Here is a 17324-nt window from a genome sequence, read left to right as displayed (position 1 = left end):
CACTGATGCCACCCAGCTAGGTGTACCGGAAATACACGTCCACCCGTCCCAATGCCATGCTGACACCTGTCATCCTGCAGCCATCTGAATGCAAAGTCTGGAGTGGAAGGCCAAGGGGCAGCCTCCTGGTCTGCACCCCACCCCCTAGGCAGCTGGGCTGAGGGGGACTGTGCTGGTTCCCTGGGACAATTACCAACTCTCCTCTGGGGATCAATAATTCACACACAGACTGCAGCTGCTCCACTGAGTCATCAGCTGGCATGGCCTGGCCTGGGGGTGGGGCAGGGCCCAAGGACAGGATCACCAGCAGGTGGGACCCCCCCACCCCCCACCAGAGCTTTCAGGAGCTCAATCTGATGCTTCCTTCTGCACCTTCAGGCCACTCTCAAGGGTGAAGCCCCATGGTGTTGCAAGAAGAGGGTCAGGGTCCCAGACACCAAGGTGGCACCCTCCAGGGCAGTGGGATACAGGCTGGCAGAGCTCTCCATCCCTCGGGCACATGATTCCTCAATTCCAGCCAAGCAGCACTTCTTGGATCTCTCCCAGTGGCCAGACTGCCTGGCACTTTCCACAAGTGGCCCATGGCAGGCGGCAGCAGGCCAGGATCATGGGTATTGTCCTGCCCTGACACTACAAGTGTGGCTGGAGTGGGCAAGGAGGAGGACTGGCCATGGGGTGCCACCAAACCAGCCACCTGCCCCAACTGAGTACCTACCTGAGCCAGGGCTGTAGGGGGGGCCAGGGGCCCTGCCCCCTGCAGGAATCATGCTTTTCATCCACTTGGCTTCAGCAGGGTGGTTAAAGCGGAGGAAGGTGGACTGACCCAGGCACAACATGCAGCCTGCAGGGAAAACAAACACTTGGAAGGGCAGGCAGGGCCGAGGCAGCCCTCACCCCGCAGCAGCAGCAGGCTCACCCCAGGCTCCAAAGAGCCACCCCCACCTGCACTCACAGTGTCCGTGTGGCCCATGCCTGACCCCACCTGTGCTCAACACGCCCCGGCCCAGCTCCACAGCACAGGACAGAGCAGAAAGAGCGCTGGTTTGTGAGTCCTAGTCCTAACTTTTCTTCCTACAACCTGTGAGACCTTCAGGTAAAGTCACTTCACCTCCCTGAGTCTAGTTCTATCATCACAAAGATCAGGACAATACCACCGACTTTGCAGAGTTAATGAGACAGTGTATGTCAAAGGGCCCTGTAAACGGAGCATGTGCCCCCACCACCGCCCCAAACTGCACACATGATCCATCTATCTGCCACCTGGGTGGAAGGGTCAGTTTGAGAGGCAGTAACTTCCAGGATCACAAAAAAGCTCTGAGATAGGGGACAGGGAAAAACCACAGATCAGTTAGATGCCCCCTCAGGGACCGAAATTTAGTTCCTTAAGAGAGTTGCCACCCTTTCTTTAGGGAGGGAGAAACTACTGCCATCTTTCTCTCCGTCAAAGCACTCTCTGGCCTGACATCTTCCTGCTCCATGGTCTCCCCTGGAATGTAGCCAAGCCAAGCCAATGGGCCCAGCCTCAGCCAAGCACATTCCCAGGCAGGAGACACAAGCCCAGTCCTGCCCAGGAAGAGTGTAAGTGCGTGAAGCAGGGAGGAGATGTGGGAGCCAGAAAATGTAGCCAGGGGCACCAGGAGTGTGCAGAGCAGCAGGTGTGCCCACGGTGCCTAAGCCTGGCTGGCAGAACTCCTCTTCCTGGCCACACCAGGTGCTAGAGGCTTCTGCACAAGATGCTATGTTGGGAGAAGCCAGAGCCCTGGTGCTCTCTACCACCCACCCTTCCAATTTGCCCACATCCTTGGCCCCTAGCCCCAGGCTCCTATCTACCCAATCTGGTGCCACTTGGCGCCCCAAGCTTCATGCCAGTCTGACTTAAGACTGGCAGGGAAGTCTACATTCCTGGACGTTGAGACAGTTCAGCTCAGGCAGGCCACAGGGGCATGGGGCATCCCAGGCCACGTGGGTTCCTTGGCAGGCCCCCCACTGAGCTCAAGAGCCTGTTGGGGGACCCTGAGCATTACCATGGTTGGGGAGCTAGTGGGCTGAGAAGCCCACAGCAGATAACACAGCAGACAAAACCACCCACTTCTTTGGCACACCCACAGGTCATCCCAGGCAGACGGGCACCAATAATTCTAGAGGCTGATGGGTGGTTAGGAGAGGAGGGAGCTTTCCCTGCCAAGCCACCAATCAGAGGAGCTGATCCCAGAGTAATCATAACCGGAATAAATAATAGCCAGCCACACCGTCCACCTAATTACAACCACAGCTGTTTCAGAAAGCACCCTGCCATTCCCCTCCCCCTCCGTTCAACCATTTAACAAGCTAATTAATGATGAGTTCGCAGGGTCTAGACAGACCCACTCAACCCTAGATTGATGGGCGGTGGTGGGGAGGGAGAGCAGATCAGGAGCCTGACTACATAATCCAGACTGGGAAAGAAGTGGGAAGTCTGGGTAGATTCCAGCCCATCAGTGCCAGGCCCACCCAGGGAGGCTGTGGGCTCCTAGGGACCCTCAGCCCTGGCTCCTATAGTTGCCAGTTCTCTGCCCCTCACCCTCCTCTACACAAGGGGTGTGGCTATGCCGCCTCTGGGCTATAAATAGGTGATGCCAGGCAGCAGAGCTGGATCTGTATTAATAGAGCAGGCAGGAGGGCAGCAGGACTGATTGCAGCCCAGCTCCTGCCCAAATTAACTTTCTATTTGCACTCAGGGGCCCCAGGCATTGCCCCAACTCTGGTCCCATGCCCCCAGGGGCCTCGCCAGCCTATTTCTGGAAAGAAACCTCCTCTTTGCCCACCTCTGCCCCACACCTCCAAAGGTCAGCCCACTCAGGAAACCCAACAACCCCTTCTCACACAGGCAAAGCTGTGTTCGTGCTCCCCTGCTCCCCAAAGGGGCTCAGGGCCCACCTGTGTACAGGTGGGTGGAGGAGCTGCACATCTGGAGGTGAAAAAACGGAGCAAAGAAGCGGGTGATCCTATCTTTGAGAGACGAAGAGGGGAAACATTGCACATAGACACACTCTTAACCTGGCTCACACACATACATGCTCATCAAACACACAGACACAGATAAAGGCATAGAGGCTCCCACACTCAGAGTGACAGTCACTGCCCTGCTGGCCACACAAACAGAATGAACTGGCTATAAAGAAGGCTGGGGTGAGGGGAAAACGGGAAGAAGGGCCTTGGCCGCTTCCATCAGAGACCCCTCTTAGCCGTAACACAGGCTCCCTCATCGTAACCAGGACCCCTGCACCCCATCCAGGGGCACGTCCATGGAGGGGACGGCCCAGTGCTGAGGAAGATGAAGTCTGCTCCGCCGAGGAGTGGCCCCGAACCCAGACGCCCCACTCAGATATGTTCCAGGGCTCACACACGATCCAGTCTCACCACCTCAAGCTCCCAAAGTGGGGCCGAGGACCCGATCTCCCTCCTCGCGCGCCTCCCCAGCCCCCCTCCACGCCCCTCCCAGCTCGTGCTGCTCCGCGCCCGGCGGCCGGGGCTGCGGCCGCCACGGCGCTGAGGGCTCACCGCCGAATCCGGACCTCCGGACCGCTCGTCCGCGCTCTCTCAGGCCCTCCGGGTCCCCGGCCCGCCCCGGGGCCTTTGAGGGGGCGGGCCGACCTCCCGCGCTGCCGGCTCTGGGCTCGGAGCAGCGAACAGCCGGGCAGCGAGCAGCCACCAATGCCCGGGGAGGGGCGGGCCGGCCACCGGCGGCGGGGGAAGGGAGCCAGGGAGGGAGGGACAAAGGAGAGGAGGAGGGGAAGAGGAAGTGATGGAGGAGAAGAGAGGGGAGCTGGATGGAGAGGGCGGGGCGGCGCGGGAGGATGCGGGGAGGGAGCCAGCTCGGGATTCCGGAGCCCGGGGCAGGGTAGAAGTGGGGCAGGGAGGAAAGGTTCCAGGGAGATGACGAGAAGAGGGAAAGGTGAGAGGTAGACACCGAGGCCGGAGGCCGAGGCAAGAGGCAGAAGTGAGGGGAAGCGGGGGTCTCACTGAGAGCCCTCTGTGGTAAGAAGTCACCAGAAGTCTAGGATGGGGCCAGCCCAGCCCCTGACTGGCTGGTCGTTTGGGGCCAGTCACACCCTCTGGCCTTGGATTCCTCATCAACAGAGTGAGGCTGATGTCAATGACAGCGGAGGTTAAGCTCTGACAAGCCATGGCTCCAAATGTTAGAGAAGAGAGTGGAACTCCCCGGAATCCAGCTGGGTCACTAGGTCCAGCTCTGGCCCTCAGGCTGCGACCTTGACAAGTGGAAGTTCAAACCAAGGCAGGGCTCTGCGAATGTGAGCACCCTGAGCCCACCCCTGTCTCCACCCTAAACACCTCTTCCTCTCCCGCCCCCCACCCCTACACTCCCAGCAGCTCACCTCACCCCATCACCCACACTGGACCAAGACACTGCCTCTCCCAAGCTGGCCCACTTCCCTGGGGCTCCAGAAGCCAACACTACCTCCTGCCAACCACAACCACCAGCTGTGCTAGCCCCAGCAAAGAGCTCTCCAGCCCAAGGAGGTACCCTCCCCAGCTGGGAGACACAGGGCCACCCAACTCTGGAACCCCCAGGGCTTGGGGTGGAGTGGGGCGCGGTGGTGGGGGGAGTGGGGCTCTGGGCCAGGCAAGTACCCACCACCCAGTCGGGGCCCCAGAAAGTTCTCCTCATTCCAGGGACTGGGCCTCCAGACACCAGAACCTTAAGGGATACCCTGTGCTCCCTCAGCCATACTCCGTATGCTCAGAGTTCACACAGCCCCACACACTTTCTCTCAGATACACACCAACACCTGCTCAGTCACACAGACACCCCTTGGCCGTGCATACTCTGAGTCATATCGACACCCCAGTTACACACTCCCTGTCTCTCATACACATTTATTCTCAAACACACAACCCCACAGGCACCAGCCCCCTTCTTGGTTACACACTCACTCAGGCACAGACAGCCTTTCATTCAGTCCCTGGAGAGACTCTGAAATCAGAAGTTAACCTCCTTAGAGAAAGAGTCAAACGATTTTTCCACCCTCGCTGAACACCTACCCATACTGCCATACTACACATACGCTCACATGCTCACGTGTGCACACACATATTATTCCCCTTCTGAAGGAAAAAGGAAAACCATATAGGGTCAAATGCAAAATAGGGGGGAGGTTTAAAAAAAAAATCTCCTCAGGAAATGTGATTCATCGGTCTGGAAACTGGAAACTGTGACGGCCAGCTGGACAGACCCAGACAGACACAGAAGATGCCCGCCAGGGAGAAACAGGGCAGGAGGCAGGCACAAAGAAGTGGGAGCTAGAAGCCTTTGCTTTTTCTCTACTTCCTTTGAACTTTATTACTCAAGATGTTTATCAGTCTTAGAGGGGAGTTAGACGCTTCATTCCCATTTTACAGAAAGAATAACTGACAGCTGGGTGGAAGAGGAAGAGGCTCAGTGTCCTGGATCCCAGAGAAAGGCAGCTGGATAACCCAGGAATCCTGGCCCCCCAACCCATTCCAGGGAGCCTCTCGCTGGCCCTCATGTAAGCCCCTACCCACCAACGGGGGGCTTGGGGAGTGAAGGAGACCCAGGACAAAGGCTGGCAGTGAATGCTGGGAGAGGATGGGGACCTTCTGTCTAGACAGCCTGGGCCCTGAGCAGCATGGTTTTCTGGGTCCTCCCCTACTCAGTTCCCTCCCGGATCTTTCATGTGATCTGGCGCTGTGGTCCCAGGGCGGGACAGCCTAGACCCAGGTTGAGATTCCTCCTCATTTCCTTGGTCCTATTCCCAGCTCCACCTCTTGCTCTGTAGGGACATGGCAGTGTGGGATGTGCCAAGATACCAGAGGTGGAGTGGAAGCAGTCTCTTCCTGGCTCCCTCCCTTCAAGCTCCTGTGTCCATGTCCACAGCTTTAGATAAATGTTGGCATCTATTTTCTGCCTGCTTCTCCCCACCCCGACCCAGGCGTATTCCTGCTGGAAGAGCCTGTCACTGCCACTCTGCTCGTTATGACGTGTGCCTCTCCAAGTTGCCTATGGTTGGGCACAGCGCCCAGAATGATGCATCCAAGGCCTGGCCAGCTGGAGAGGGCTCCTTGTTATTTCTAGGGTAGCCCTCTGTTTTTCCAAGAGAAGTGAGGAACGTCCCCTCTACAAGGCCAGAATGGGGGACCAAGACAGGGAAAATGGCCCTCTTGATATGTGCCCACAGATAGGCATGTGGCCAATGAGTTCTCACACACACAGGAGCTCACATATGGACACTTCAGTACCATCAGTCCTGAGTTCACCCCTGCCCCCATCCCACCACCCTGACTCACGAACACTCTGATCCATAAACACAAGGAAAGACACAAACACAGCGATACAGAAGCCCAGAGTCACAAACACATCCGGAGATACATAAACACACTCCAGTTACACAGACACACAGAGATAGCACATGCACCCCCGAGCCACCCAGTTTCCAGGGAAACGCACTCCCAAGAATGTCCGGAGTGGGGCCAGGCAGGGCCGGGCTTGGTGCCTTGCTCCAGAGAGGAGACAAGGAAACCCTCAGCTCCTGGAGCCCAGGGGAGGGGGAGTGCTGGGGAGAAGAACACCCGTTCCTTTGTGCCTCTGCCTACCCCTCCCCAGGCTGCCAAGCTTCTGAGACAGGCAAGCCAAGACAAGAAGGCTATGGGGTAGGAGGGAGGCAAAGGGAAGGGGGTTTAGGGTCAGGAGCGAGTGGGAGGGTACATACTTGGCAGGGTGGGCTTTTGGCTGGGGAAGACTTGGGGGTCACTTGGGCCACAGGAAATGCCTAAGAATTCCATCTTGGCCCAGGCCCTCAAATGCTACACTGGGAAGACTCGGCAAGAGAGGTCTACCTGCAGAACATCAGCTCCTCCATCCGCCCTGTTCACGACACAGAGGAAGAACATTCTTCCCATGACAGTGAGAGGCTTGGGGATGGGGGAATAAGGGCTGGGCTCTTTCTCCCGCCATCTTTGAAATCTGCCCCGCCTCTTCTTGTTGCTCTACTGTCTCACCTCCACACACCCAAATCTTGGGGAAGATTCTTTCTTTGAGTTTGAAGACGACTGTCAGGGACCAGACGGCATCACAGCCAAAGCCTCAGTTTATAGGGGTTCCTCCTCTTACCTGGAGTCAGATAAGCCCTGGCAGAGACAAGGCCCAACCGCTGCTGCTGCTGCTGCCGGGCGGACCTGCCTCCCTGAAGTCAGTTGACCCCCCCACACTCCCAAGGGCAGGAAGGTTGGGTCTCCTGGGCCAGCTCTGAAGGGAGAGACCCCAAGGGGTGTGAATAGAAGGAGAGAGGGAAACAGTGGAGTGATTTCCACTGCAAAGGCGCTTCCAGCCTGTAAGATGCAAGAGTCCCCAGAAAACAATGCCAGGATATTAGTCCTCCTACTCAGAACCAGGCTCAGCACAAAGCTCCTATCCTTACGTTACCCCACCTCTACCCCCCCACCCAAATCTGCTTTCTCCATCGCCCTAATATGACGACTCGTTATATAAGTTGATGCCCAGGGCAAACACACCTGGTCTATCAGAGTGCTACCTGAGCCAACCCTTTACCTGCCTGGTCACCATAGTAACTAGAGGCCCAGTTTTTAGAGCTCCCTCCCTTCCATAACAGAATGGCCAGTTGCTTTGGGAAATAGGATGGTAACCATATTCACAACCCAAAAGCTACTATCGACAATGTTTTAACAGGAGTGGCATGTCCTCAGATTTTGCCCCTGTCCCATCCCCATTGTCCTGACTGTCCCAACCTTAACAGCTTTTCCAAACAGCTCCCTCTTGGCATCATGTCCCCATGCTTTTGTTCCCTTCACTGCCGCAACAGCTGCTCTCCCCTAACAACCACTAGCAACCACGACCACTGCACGGCTCCCCATTCCCTCTGTGAGCAGGAAGCAGAACTCTTTCTCTCCCCAGGGTGGGTGTGGGAGGCAGGGTGGGGGGTGACCAGAGAAAAGTAGGCTGAAGACAAGCCTGGATGCTGGAGGGGTTTCCCAATGCACCTGATCCAGATGCACCTAAGCACCCCACCCCTAACTTGGCTATTCAGGCAGTTACCATGGCAACCACCACAGCCGGCTTCCCCTGCACCTGTCATGCACAAGCTTTTAAATGGAGGTTCCCTGCGTTTGGGTGTATCAGACCTTACCCTGAGTGAGCCGAGTGGGCTGCCGGACGAGGAGCCCATCAATTGTGCAGGCATTGCCACAGGGGTAGAGGGTGAGGGTGCCCAGTAGGTTCTCGATGTAGCAGTGCTCTGGCGCCAGGCCTGGACCCTGCAGTGAGATGTCCCTAGCTGCAGAGCCAATCACCGTCCTCCCTGAAGACAGGAGGCAAACTGAGTCAGAGCATGGTCCAGGCTGAGGAGGCAGAGACGGGGTGAGGAGGGCCACAATGGAAATTAAGTGCCACCTCCCAGTCCAGGGAGAATCACTGGCCACACTTTTGGGACCCTTGAGCCCAGATAAGATAGTAAGTGGTAAAAGTTCTTCTCAGGTGGAGAAAACTCTGGCCCAGAGATGGGAAGGCCCAGAGGGCACTGAGGATCCACAGATGGAGTAGGACTTCTCTGAAGTCCATCCCTTAGTCCCCCCAACACCCCCAAGTCCTCTTTCTCCTTCACCATTCTCCCCCTCTTTTCTTCTAGCTTTCCCTCTCTCCCCCATCTCTCCCTACCACCTGCAACCCTTGCCCTCCCTCATTCCCCCTCTTTTCCGTGCAGACTCTCCCCCTGGCAGAGCCCCTGGGACTGGTATTTGGAGAATGTGGGGAATGTAGTATCACCCAGGCAACAAGTGCAGTGGAGGGAGAAGGGTAGAAGCTTCGAGGTGAAGGGGGCTGTGCCAGAGCCTGACCTGGGAGGTCCGCCCCACTCCCACCTCTCCATCTCCATGGGACCTTCTCCCAAGCCAGGTGTTGTCCTGGCATGGGGCCCCCTTTCTTCTTGACCACACTGGTTGCCAAGAGCTATGTGCTCTTCTCCTTATTTCTAAACTGAACTTTAATCCCAGTCATGGAGCCAGATCATCTACCCAAGAGCACAGGCAATCTGGAGAGACAGACAAGGGAAGCAAGCTGGTGGGGTGGGGTGGCACGGCCAGCCTCCCATTTGGGGGAGGCAAACACTGCCAGCAGAGGGCAGGAGGGCCCCAACACACACCTGGATTCCAGGGCAGGAATGTCTATGAGGATGGACTGGGGACAGGCAGGACACCCCCCAGACTCACCTTCCTCCAGGGGCAGAAGGGTGATGGCCGTGCTGAGCCGCCCGCTGCCCAGGCTCACCAGGTGGGGTTTGTCCGTTTGCACTTTCAGCCCTTTGCCTGTTTCAATCAGGTCCAAGGGTCCTTTCTGCAGGTAGAGCAGGTGGGGGATGCGCATCATTAGAGACTCCAGGCCAGCACCTTACCACCCTGGTCCCAGTCACACCAGCACTCTCTCCAGCACTTGTCCTCTTCAAAGAGCTCCGAGGGTGTCTAATGGCTTAGCGCAAAATCTCACACAGGGCATTATTCCACTAAATTGTAATTAGATCTGAATCTAGGCCACTAACTCGTCCCACCGGATTTATCTCCAGTCTTGGTTTAACTGCCCCTTTTGTCTACTAGGACAGAAACGAAACAAGGAGAAATTCAGGGAGTGGGGAGACTGGGTAAGAGGAGGGGTACTGCAGAGGGGACCCATCAAGCCTCGTCCCTGCAGACCTGTCCATGACAATCCACTTGGCCATTTCTTGTCCCTGTTAAACCAAATTACTAGAGAGGGCAGGACTGCAGGGAGAGATACAGCTCAGGGTCAATCTGTAAACCGCTTCCTGACTTTCAAAGGATATTTTCTGGGTGAACCAATTAACCTAATTCAGCTAAAGACTTAGCTGTTAATAGGCTTGGGACCTGGGGAAGAGCTGAGAGAGAGAGAGGTGCTGCTGCTCCCATCCTTGGGGTGGGACCACGGGGAGGCAGAGCCCCACCCTCACCAACAGTGCTCTTACCCCATGGCTCCACCCCACTCACCTGCACCACAGCTTGGGTCTTGCATCCAGGGCCCCCCTGGTTCCTGTTGAGGGTGTCCATGGTCCTGGGGCTCCGGAGCTCCTGCAGACACAGCAGAACACAGGTAAGGCAGGGAGGCCAGGCAGAGAAGGGAAAGGAGTGGGCTCTGTGGTTCTCAGGGCAGGGGCAGCCCAGTCACCATGGTTCCCAGCACAGCACATCCCGCTGAGGGAGACGTGGGGGCAGCTTGGGAACTTCCTGGGGGAGGGCAGTGCCTCGTCTTCAGCCTTGGCGTGGATACCACACCATGCTGGTCCTGGCCTTGCCACACAAAGGAAGCTCTATAGGACCCAACCTGTATTTCTGTGTTTTCTAGTCCCTGACACCCAGGACCCAGGCGTTGGCAGATGAGGACCCTCAGACATCTGGGGCCATAAGCAGGGTGGGTGAAATCTACCTTAGTGGGAGAAGCGAGTCCAAGGAAGCCCCTCCAGGGACACCAGCAGACAGAGGGCCCCAGGTGGGGGGGCAGGAGCTCCCTCCCCAGCCTTTCCCTCTCCTCCTCTCCCTTTGTGTCATTTCCCAGGGGTCTCAGATGGGTGTTTTCTTCAAGGAGACAACCGGGAAAAACTATTCTTGCCATCTCTGTCTCAATTCCTGTACCCTCTTTTCCCCAGAAAGCAATCTTATCCCCACACAATCAGCAAAAAAAAAACCCTCAGGGGTGACTGACACTGGAAATAGAGGACTCCTGGGGTTCTTAACCTGATTTGGTGCTGTAGGATGCTGAGTCCTTAGAACCGGAGGTAAAATAGATGCCAGAGTCAGAACTCGAACACTTTCTCACGCATCCCTTTCTCCCCGGCTCACAGTTTTGGTACCTGAGAGCCAAGAGGAAGGACCTCTGTGTACTAATGTGGCCTACATGCCCATCCTTGGCCAACTTGCTAAGATGAGAAACTTCCCATTTGCTGCTGAAATGTTAACTGGGGAAACTGCAAAGAGTGTGACTGAAGGTAGGGAGGGAGACCCAGGAAGGCAGGGTTCCTCTCCATTTTCTCTTCCAGCCATCTACCAAGAAACTTGGAGAGGAAGTGGGGGCAGGAGCCAGCATTCCAAGGAGCGTCTGACCCTGGCATTGAGGCCCAAGCGCCTTAGCCATAGAGTTACTAATTTTACCCTCCCAGCTCCCACCCTTCCGGACCTGGACTACATCATCTCCGTCACCATTTCCACCCAAGCTGGCGGAAGAGAGGCTGGAACAGGGCCTGGGGCCCACCCCAAGTCTGCCTGGGAAGAGGGAAGGCAGAGGCCGTTAACCTCCCCTCAGGCCTAAACTGGCCTGGTATGAGGTACATCCCCAGGAAATCTGGTCGGGGAAGAATTTCCAGGGTCAGGGACTTGTACTGCTTCTCTGACTCAGGGAAATCCCTCAGCCTCCTCTGAGGGAGGAGAGGCAAGAGAGAGTGGGTTGGGGATAGAGAGTTTATATAAAAGAGGGGTAAGAAAACAAAACAATAAATAATTGCAAAGGAAAGGTATCATCATTTAGTGGAAAGAGCTTTAGACTGGGATACAAGAGCCTTACATTATAATCCTGACTTTAGTATTTATTAGCTGAGAGATCTTGGACACGTTATGTAACTTCTCGGAGAGTCAGATCATTCTCTATAAAACTGGAATAATGATTTAAAACAAAAAAGAAAAGTTGTCTGGATTACTGCTTGCCTGGGGCTGGGGTGGAATGGGGAGTGACCACAAATGGGCAGATTTCTTTTGGGAGTGAGAGAAATGTTCTAAAATTTATTTTTGATGATGGTTGCACAGATCTGCAAATGGTAAATCACTGAATATACATTTAAAGTAAGTGAATTTTATGGTATGAATCATCTTACCTCAATAAAACTATTAGTCAAAAAAAAAAAAAAAGACGAGGGGGAGGATATAGCTTAGAGATAGTGTGCTTGCTTAGCATGCATGAGGTCCTAGGTTCAATCCCCAGTACCTCCATTTTAAAAAATAAATAATCCTAACTACCTACTCTCCCCCCAAAAAAATCCTTAAAAAAAAAGACGATTGTTTGGGAACTCAGGTATTATATCAAATGACACTCTGTGAAGTTCAAAGCACATGCCAGTTATTAGTATGAAATTTGTGACCTTGAACAAGTCACTTCACCTTTCTAGGCTTCAGTTTATCTGTCCAACTTGTCACTATCACCCTGTGAGGCAGCAGGGGGCGTGCTCATTTATTAACACCAAGGATTTCAAGTGGAGATTAAGATTGTAGAGGAATAAAGTTGATGGGGAACAAAAGTGATTAGAGGAGAGGAGGGAAGGGAATAAGGAGGTGAGAGCAGAGGGAGCGATAAGAAATGTAGGGAGAGACCGAGAAGATAAGAAAAGATGTAGAGATTGGGAGGCGCGAGGCTGTGGCCCCAGCTCCGAAACCTAATCCAGGTGAAGTGGAAAGATACACCAGACCCACACATCCCAGCACTCTGCTGGTGCTCTGACCCGAGGGCTGCGCCGCGGCCTGGAGAGCAGCCACTGGGGCGGGCCCTGTCCTCCGACCCCACCCCCGGCCTGGGCGACCAGGCGGGCTGCGCCGGGGCGCCCCCCCACAGGCCGACCCGCTTCGGTCCCCCAGGGCTGCCCACTACCCGGGGCTGTAATTACCCACCCCGCTCGCCCCGCCCGGCCTCCGCGGCCGTTCTTGGAAACCCCGCCCCGCCCCGCCCCGCCCCGCTGCCAAAAAAAGGCTCCTGCGGTGCAAGTCCGGCTCTCGGGAAGGAGGGACAGGGGGAAGCGCCGCCGTCAAGCTTGGCTTGTCGTTAGCCCTCCCGCACCGCGGGCAGAGATGCCCACGCGCCTCCTTGGGCCCAGGGTGGCGGAGGCCTGGCTGTCTGGAGGGGACGTGCCACAGGGAGGGACTCTTGTGAGGCGAGGCCGGGGCTCCGGCAGGTGTCTCTGCTCCGGCCCCTCCGGCCTGCTGGCCTAGCGGGAGCTCCCGGGCATCCAGGCCACTGGGAATCAGCAGCCCCACCCTGTCCCCAGCTCACTGTGCCGCGTGGGGCGCCCAGAGTCACCGCTCCGGTGTCTCGGCACCCGAATGAGGATGATGAGAGGCCCGGGGAGTGGCAGGAAAGGTCTGGAACCGACAGCACTGGAGGAAGTCCAGGCTCCAAATCGGGCCGCAGACGAAAGGTCCGAGGCCAGACCCGGGGCGAGAGCGGCCCCCGTGGCGCCACTGTTCGGGTGCTCCGCTCCGGCCTCACCTGTGGCCCGGGCCACCAGTCCAGGCCTCGCCCCGGGCGTCGCATGGCTGTGGCCGGAGGCCTGCGGGGCCCAGCTGGATTCCTCTCGGCCCGCCGCCGCCTTCTCTGGCCTGGCGCACATCCGCCCTCGAAGAAGGGCTGCCGGCAGAGGAAGGAGTCGGGAAGGGAAGGAAACTGAGGCTGGAAGCCCAGCGGGCGGGGCGCCAGGGCCGGGCGGGGGCTGGGGCGTGGGGAAAGTCCCGGGGCGGAGAGAACTTCCAGGAGGAGGAAGACGAGGGTATCCGCGGAGGGACAGGGCGGGAGGGGAGACGAAGGGGTTTGGAGGGAAAAATAAAAAAGGGAGACTGAGGCAGGAGGGAAAAGGAGAGCTGGGGAGGGAAGACTGAGGGCAGAGGATGAGGAGGAGGGGAAGAAGGTGGGAAACAGGATAGAGTCCGGGGCAGAGGTGGAGGGAGACAGGGACAAATGTAGAGGGATTGGGGAGGCGAAGAAGGAGATAGGGGAGACTGAGGACAGAGGGGCCCTCAAGGAAACGGGGTGACGGGCCGGGGGAGCAGTAGAAGGTAGGTACCCAGGGCCGTGGAGGGGGAGACGGGGGAGCGGGAGCCCAGGCCCTGGAGGAAAAGAGGGGGCCAGAGGGCAAGCCAGGGGACCCAGGAGTGAGGAGAGACTACAGACAGGCAGTCGGGGCTGGAGGAGGCGGCCAGGACCAGGCGCGAGTGTAGTTTAGGGGTGTGATTTTATTCGTGTTTGGGGTGGAGCTGGGATACTGGAAAAGGGCAGCTCCCTGAGGCTGCCGGGCCGAGTGGGGTTTTCCGCACGGAGGGCTCCCTGCTGCCCCTCGCTGCCCTCCCCGGGGCCGCCAGGTGGGACAAGGCCACAGTGTTGGGCCTCCTGCCGGGACGCCCCGCCCGCCGCTGACGCCGGACAAGCGGCCTTTCTTTGGCCCGGCGGGGAGAAGGGGCCGCTTGTTTGCGCGGCGGGGGAAAGGGGCGGCCCCCAGACACCAGCGGCTCCTCGCGGGCGGATGCGGGAGGGGGGCTACGGGCGTGAGCGGAGGGCTGCGAGTGTAGCATTTGTGTGTGTGTAAGGAAGATGCGTGTGTGAAGGGGGTGCGTATGAGAGGGGCCGCATGTGTGAGGACTGTTGTGTGATGGGTGTGAGCTGCGTGTGTCAGCGGGGTGCGTGTGCGCGGGGAGGGGCGTGAGCGCGGGGGTCCGCCGGTGTGAGGTGGGGTTCCTGCGAGTGCTGCGGGTGCTTGGCGTGTGTGTGAAGTGTATGCAAGTCTAGATGTCCGAGTTCCACACGTGTCACGGTGGAGAGAGACTGGGGAGTCCGCGCGGTCTGTGCGTTGGGAAGGGTGCGTGGGTGATACAGGGTGGCGCGCCGTGCGTGTCTGCGCGTGGGATGTCTGACGTGGGGGGAGGCTGTTTGTGTGTGACCCGTCGGATGAGTCAGCCTCAAGAAGCCTCCGGGACGGCTGAGCTAACGGGCCCAGAATGCAGCCCCGCCCCGGCTCCCTGGGTCCCCCGCCGAGCTGAGCGGTCTCCGGGCCCAGCCTCCGCTCGCGCCCGCCTGGGCGGAAGCGTCCGCGGGCGCCTGGGCAACCCCTTGCCCCTCGGGCCCTCCCAGCCCCCACGCCGCTCCCGCCCGCCCGCGCTTCCCCATCCTGGAGGAGCCCGATGACCTGGCTCAGCCGGGGCCCCGGGGAACTCCGCAAAGGATTCGTATCCCGACCACGCGGGCTTGGCAAGAGCCGGGGACTCACTGCCCCAGGGTCCCCCCTCCGGCGTCCCGGACCCCTAAAGACTCGGGGCCTCGGAAGAGGACCTGGGAGGCCCCAGATGTGGCACCCATCTCCTGAACACACCCTCCTGGATACCATTGCCTCTGAGCCCGACTCTGCATCCCTTTCCGTCCATTAAGGCGGCCAGGCCCGGCACCGGAGGGGAGATACCCCAGGGGATCCCCCTCCTGATGCAGGGCTCTCAGTACTGCTGTCGGCGGGAGAGGAGAGGTGTGGGAGCAAGAGGACGAGATCCTGCGAGTGTCCCCCGGCCATCTGGGTGCCCGCAAAGAGAGTCTTGAAGAGGAAAGGATCCACGTTCGTCCCGGGAGAGAGCGCGAGGGCCCCCTCTGGCGGCGGCGCGGGCAGCGTCTCGGGAGGGCAAGAGCAGCAAGCAGCTCGCAGGAAAGCTGCGGAGCCCACTCCGCCCAAAGCCCCTTGCGCCACAACGCACTCACCTGGGGCACCTCTCCTCCCTTATGAGTTTCTTCCAGGCTCTCCAGCCCGGGGCTCATTCGGGGGCTCTCGCCAGGCCCCTGGGACTTCCTCTTATCCAGTCCCAGCCGCGCAGCGAGCGAGACCCGCAGGCGTAGTGGGAGAGAGCGTTCTTACCTCGCGGGGAGAGGGGGACACAGGTTCCTTCGCCTGGCTCTGTCGCCGCGGCCTCAGGCTCAGGACACTCTTGCTTTTCCCTGGGAGCCCGCTGAGTAGGAGGAGAACAAGCGGGTCCCGCCTCTCCACCCCACCCCCTGCGAGTCCCCGCCCCCGTCCCCCGTCCCTTCTGCCTGGCCAGCCTGAGAAGACGCCCTTGTGGGACGGGAGCCCGAGGTCCCCCCACCCACCCTTTCCCATAGCAGCACCTCCCCCGCCTGCACAGCGCCCGCTTTGTTCATCTCTGCAGCTGGGCTCTCCACTACCACCACCACCACCCCGTACACACCCCTATCCCCACTCACCCCCACCCCCCTTCGGACTCTGCTAGACCACCCTCCGTCCCTAGGCTTTAAGGTTCTTCTGAGAGGGTGTTTTTGACAGTTTTTCTCCCCCCGACCCCCGCTGTTTTCACTTTAGTTGCCTGACTCCTCCATCATCTTCCAGTAAACCTCATAGTCGCAGCCCTAAAACATACTCTCAACATCTTCAGACGACTGCTAAGGGTATCCAGGTCTGCCCTCTGTCACCCCTTCTCCTCATCCTATTCCAAGCCCCTCCATCGTGAAGAACCGTAAATGGGGTTGATAACCCTGCACACAGGGGATCACAGATTTTTCTAAGGAAAGGTGTAAGCAAGCATGTTAAAGTGCTGTGCAAACTGTAAAGCCGAATGCAATGATCATCTTGCCCCTGTACACTGTGGCTCCACCCCCACAACTTGAGAGTTTACAACTGGGAGGCAAACTATAGATATACAGTCCAGCACACCATCCTACAGCAGTTTGGGTCTCTGTAGGAGTGAGGGGTTAATAAGGAAGAAGGAAGGGGACTAAAAATCTAAGAAAAGCCTAGAAACTGAACCAGGTTGAAAGCCATTCTCCTTCTCAACCCCCACCCGAAACCCAATGCTGACAGTGGATCCTTACCTTGCAAAGCCAGCTCTTGCCCCAGGAGACTGACGAGGGAGGCCCTAGGGAACTGGACTCAGCTAGACTAGACCTCTTTAACCTGCACTGGAGGGACTTCTGAGACTCTTCCTCCCTGAAGGAGGAAGCAAAAAGCCCCCAAGACTGGAGTAAATTACAGTGGGGGGAGGATAGCAGAAAATAATTTGTCCTTTTGGGGATGGACGAATATTGTTCTGATTCAGTGACTTTAGTGTGTACCCTCTCTCCCTAACCCAGGAACAGCAGGAGGTTGAACAGCAGGAATCTTTGGTCACTCATTGACAGGGCCAACATTAGCAGGGGGACCCCCCATGGCTGGAGGCTGGAGCTGAACGGAGCCAGGCAATGGACAAGAAGCAGGAGGGGGAAGGACACTTTGCAGCTACCTCCTGTAGCTAATAGAGGTCAAATCATCAGGCTCCAGCATGTGCTGTGGGTACCAGGAAGCCCCAAGATTTGGCCAGGGCTGGGGTAGCAGTGTTGGGGGTCAAAGCCTCTTATTCTTTCTTTTGTCATATTGTTTGAGACTCATAGAAGTATTTTAACTCAAAATAAAAGTATTTTAACTCTGTCCACCTTCCATGAAGCAGATCATGAAGTAATTTTCAGGCTATTCTGTCAAAAAAAAAAAAAAGAAAAACAGAAAGAAAGAAAA

The 17324-nt window shown here is 57.5% G+C and overlaps 1 protein-coding gene across 17 annotated transcripts in view; it reads right to left on the bottom strand.

The window, feature by feature from the left end:
- The window catches only part of PHLDB1 (pleckstrin homology like domain family B member 1), a 44280-nt gene extending 28497 nt beyond the window's left edge, over nt 1-15783 (bottom strand). For 9 of the 17 annotated variants that reach the window (XR_010378924.1, XM_064482105.1, XM_064482108.1 and 6 more), the window contains exons 1-5: nt 15527-15663; nt 10027-10107; nt 9241-9364; nt 8163-8333; nt 716-841 (exon numbers count right to left, since the gene is read on the bottom strand). Coding sequence is in view for 16 of the 17 variants with exons in the window: in XM_064482105.1 (XP_064338175.1) it covers nt 716-841; nt 8163-8333; nt 9241-9364; nt 10027-10107; nt 15527-15583 (559 nt within the window). In the remaining variant the exon portion in view is untranslated. The other 8 variants (XM_064482113.1, XM_064482116.1, XM_064482119.1 and 5 more) reach the window with 4 other exon arrangements.
- Nucleotides 15784-17324: the final 1541 nt, after the last annotated feature.

This window comes from Camelus dromedarius, chromosome 34 (genome assembly GCF_036321535.1).
Source record: "Camelus dromedarius isolate mCamDro1 chromosome 34, mCamDro1.pat, whole genome shotgun sequence".
Taxonomy (NCBI): domain Eukaryota; kingdom Metazoa; phylum Chordata; class Mammalia; order Artiodactyla; family Camelidae; genus Camelus; species Camelus dromedarius.
Note: the sequence above shows the minus strand (reverse complement) of the source record. Positions and strands in the feature narration are given on the sequence as shown.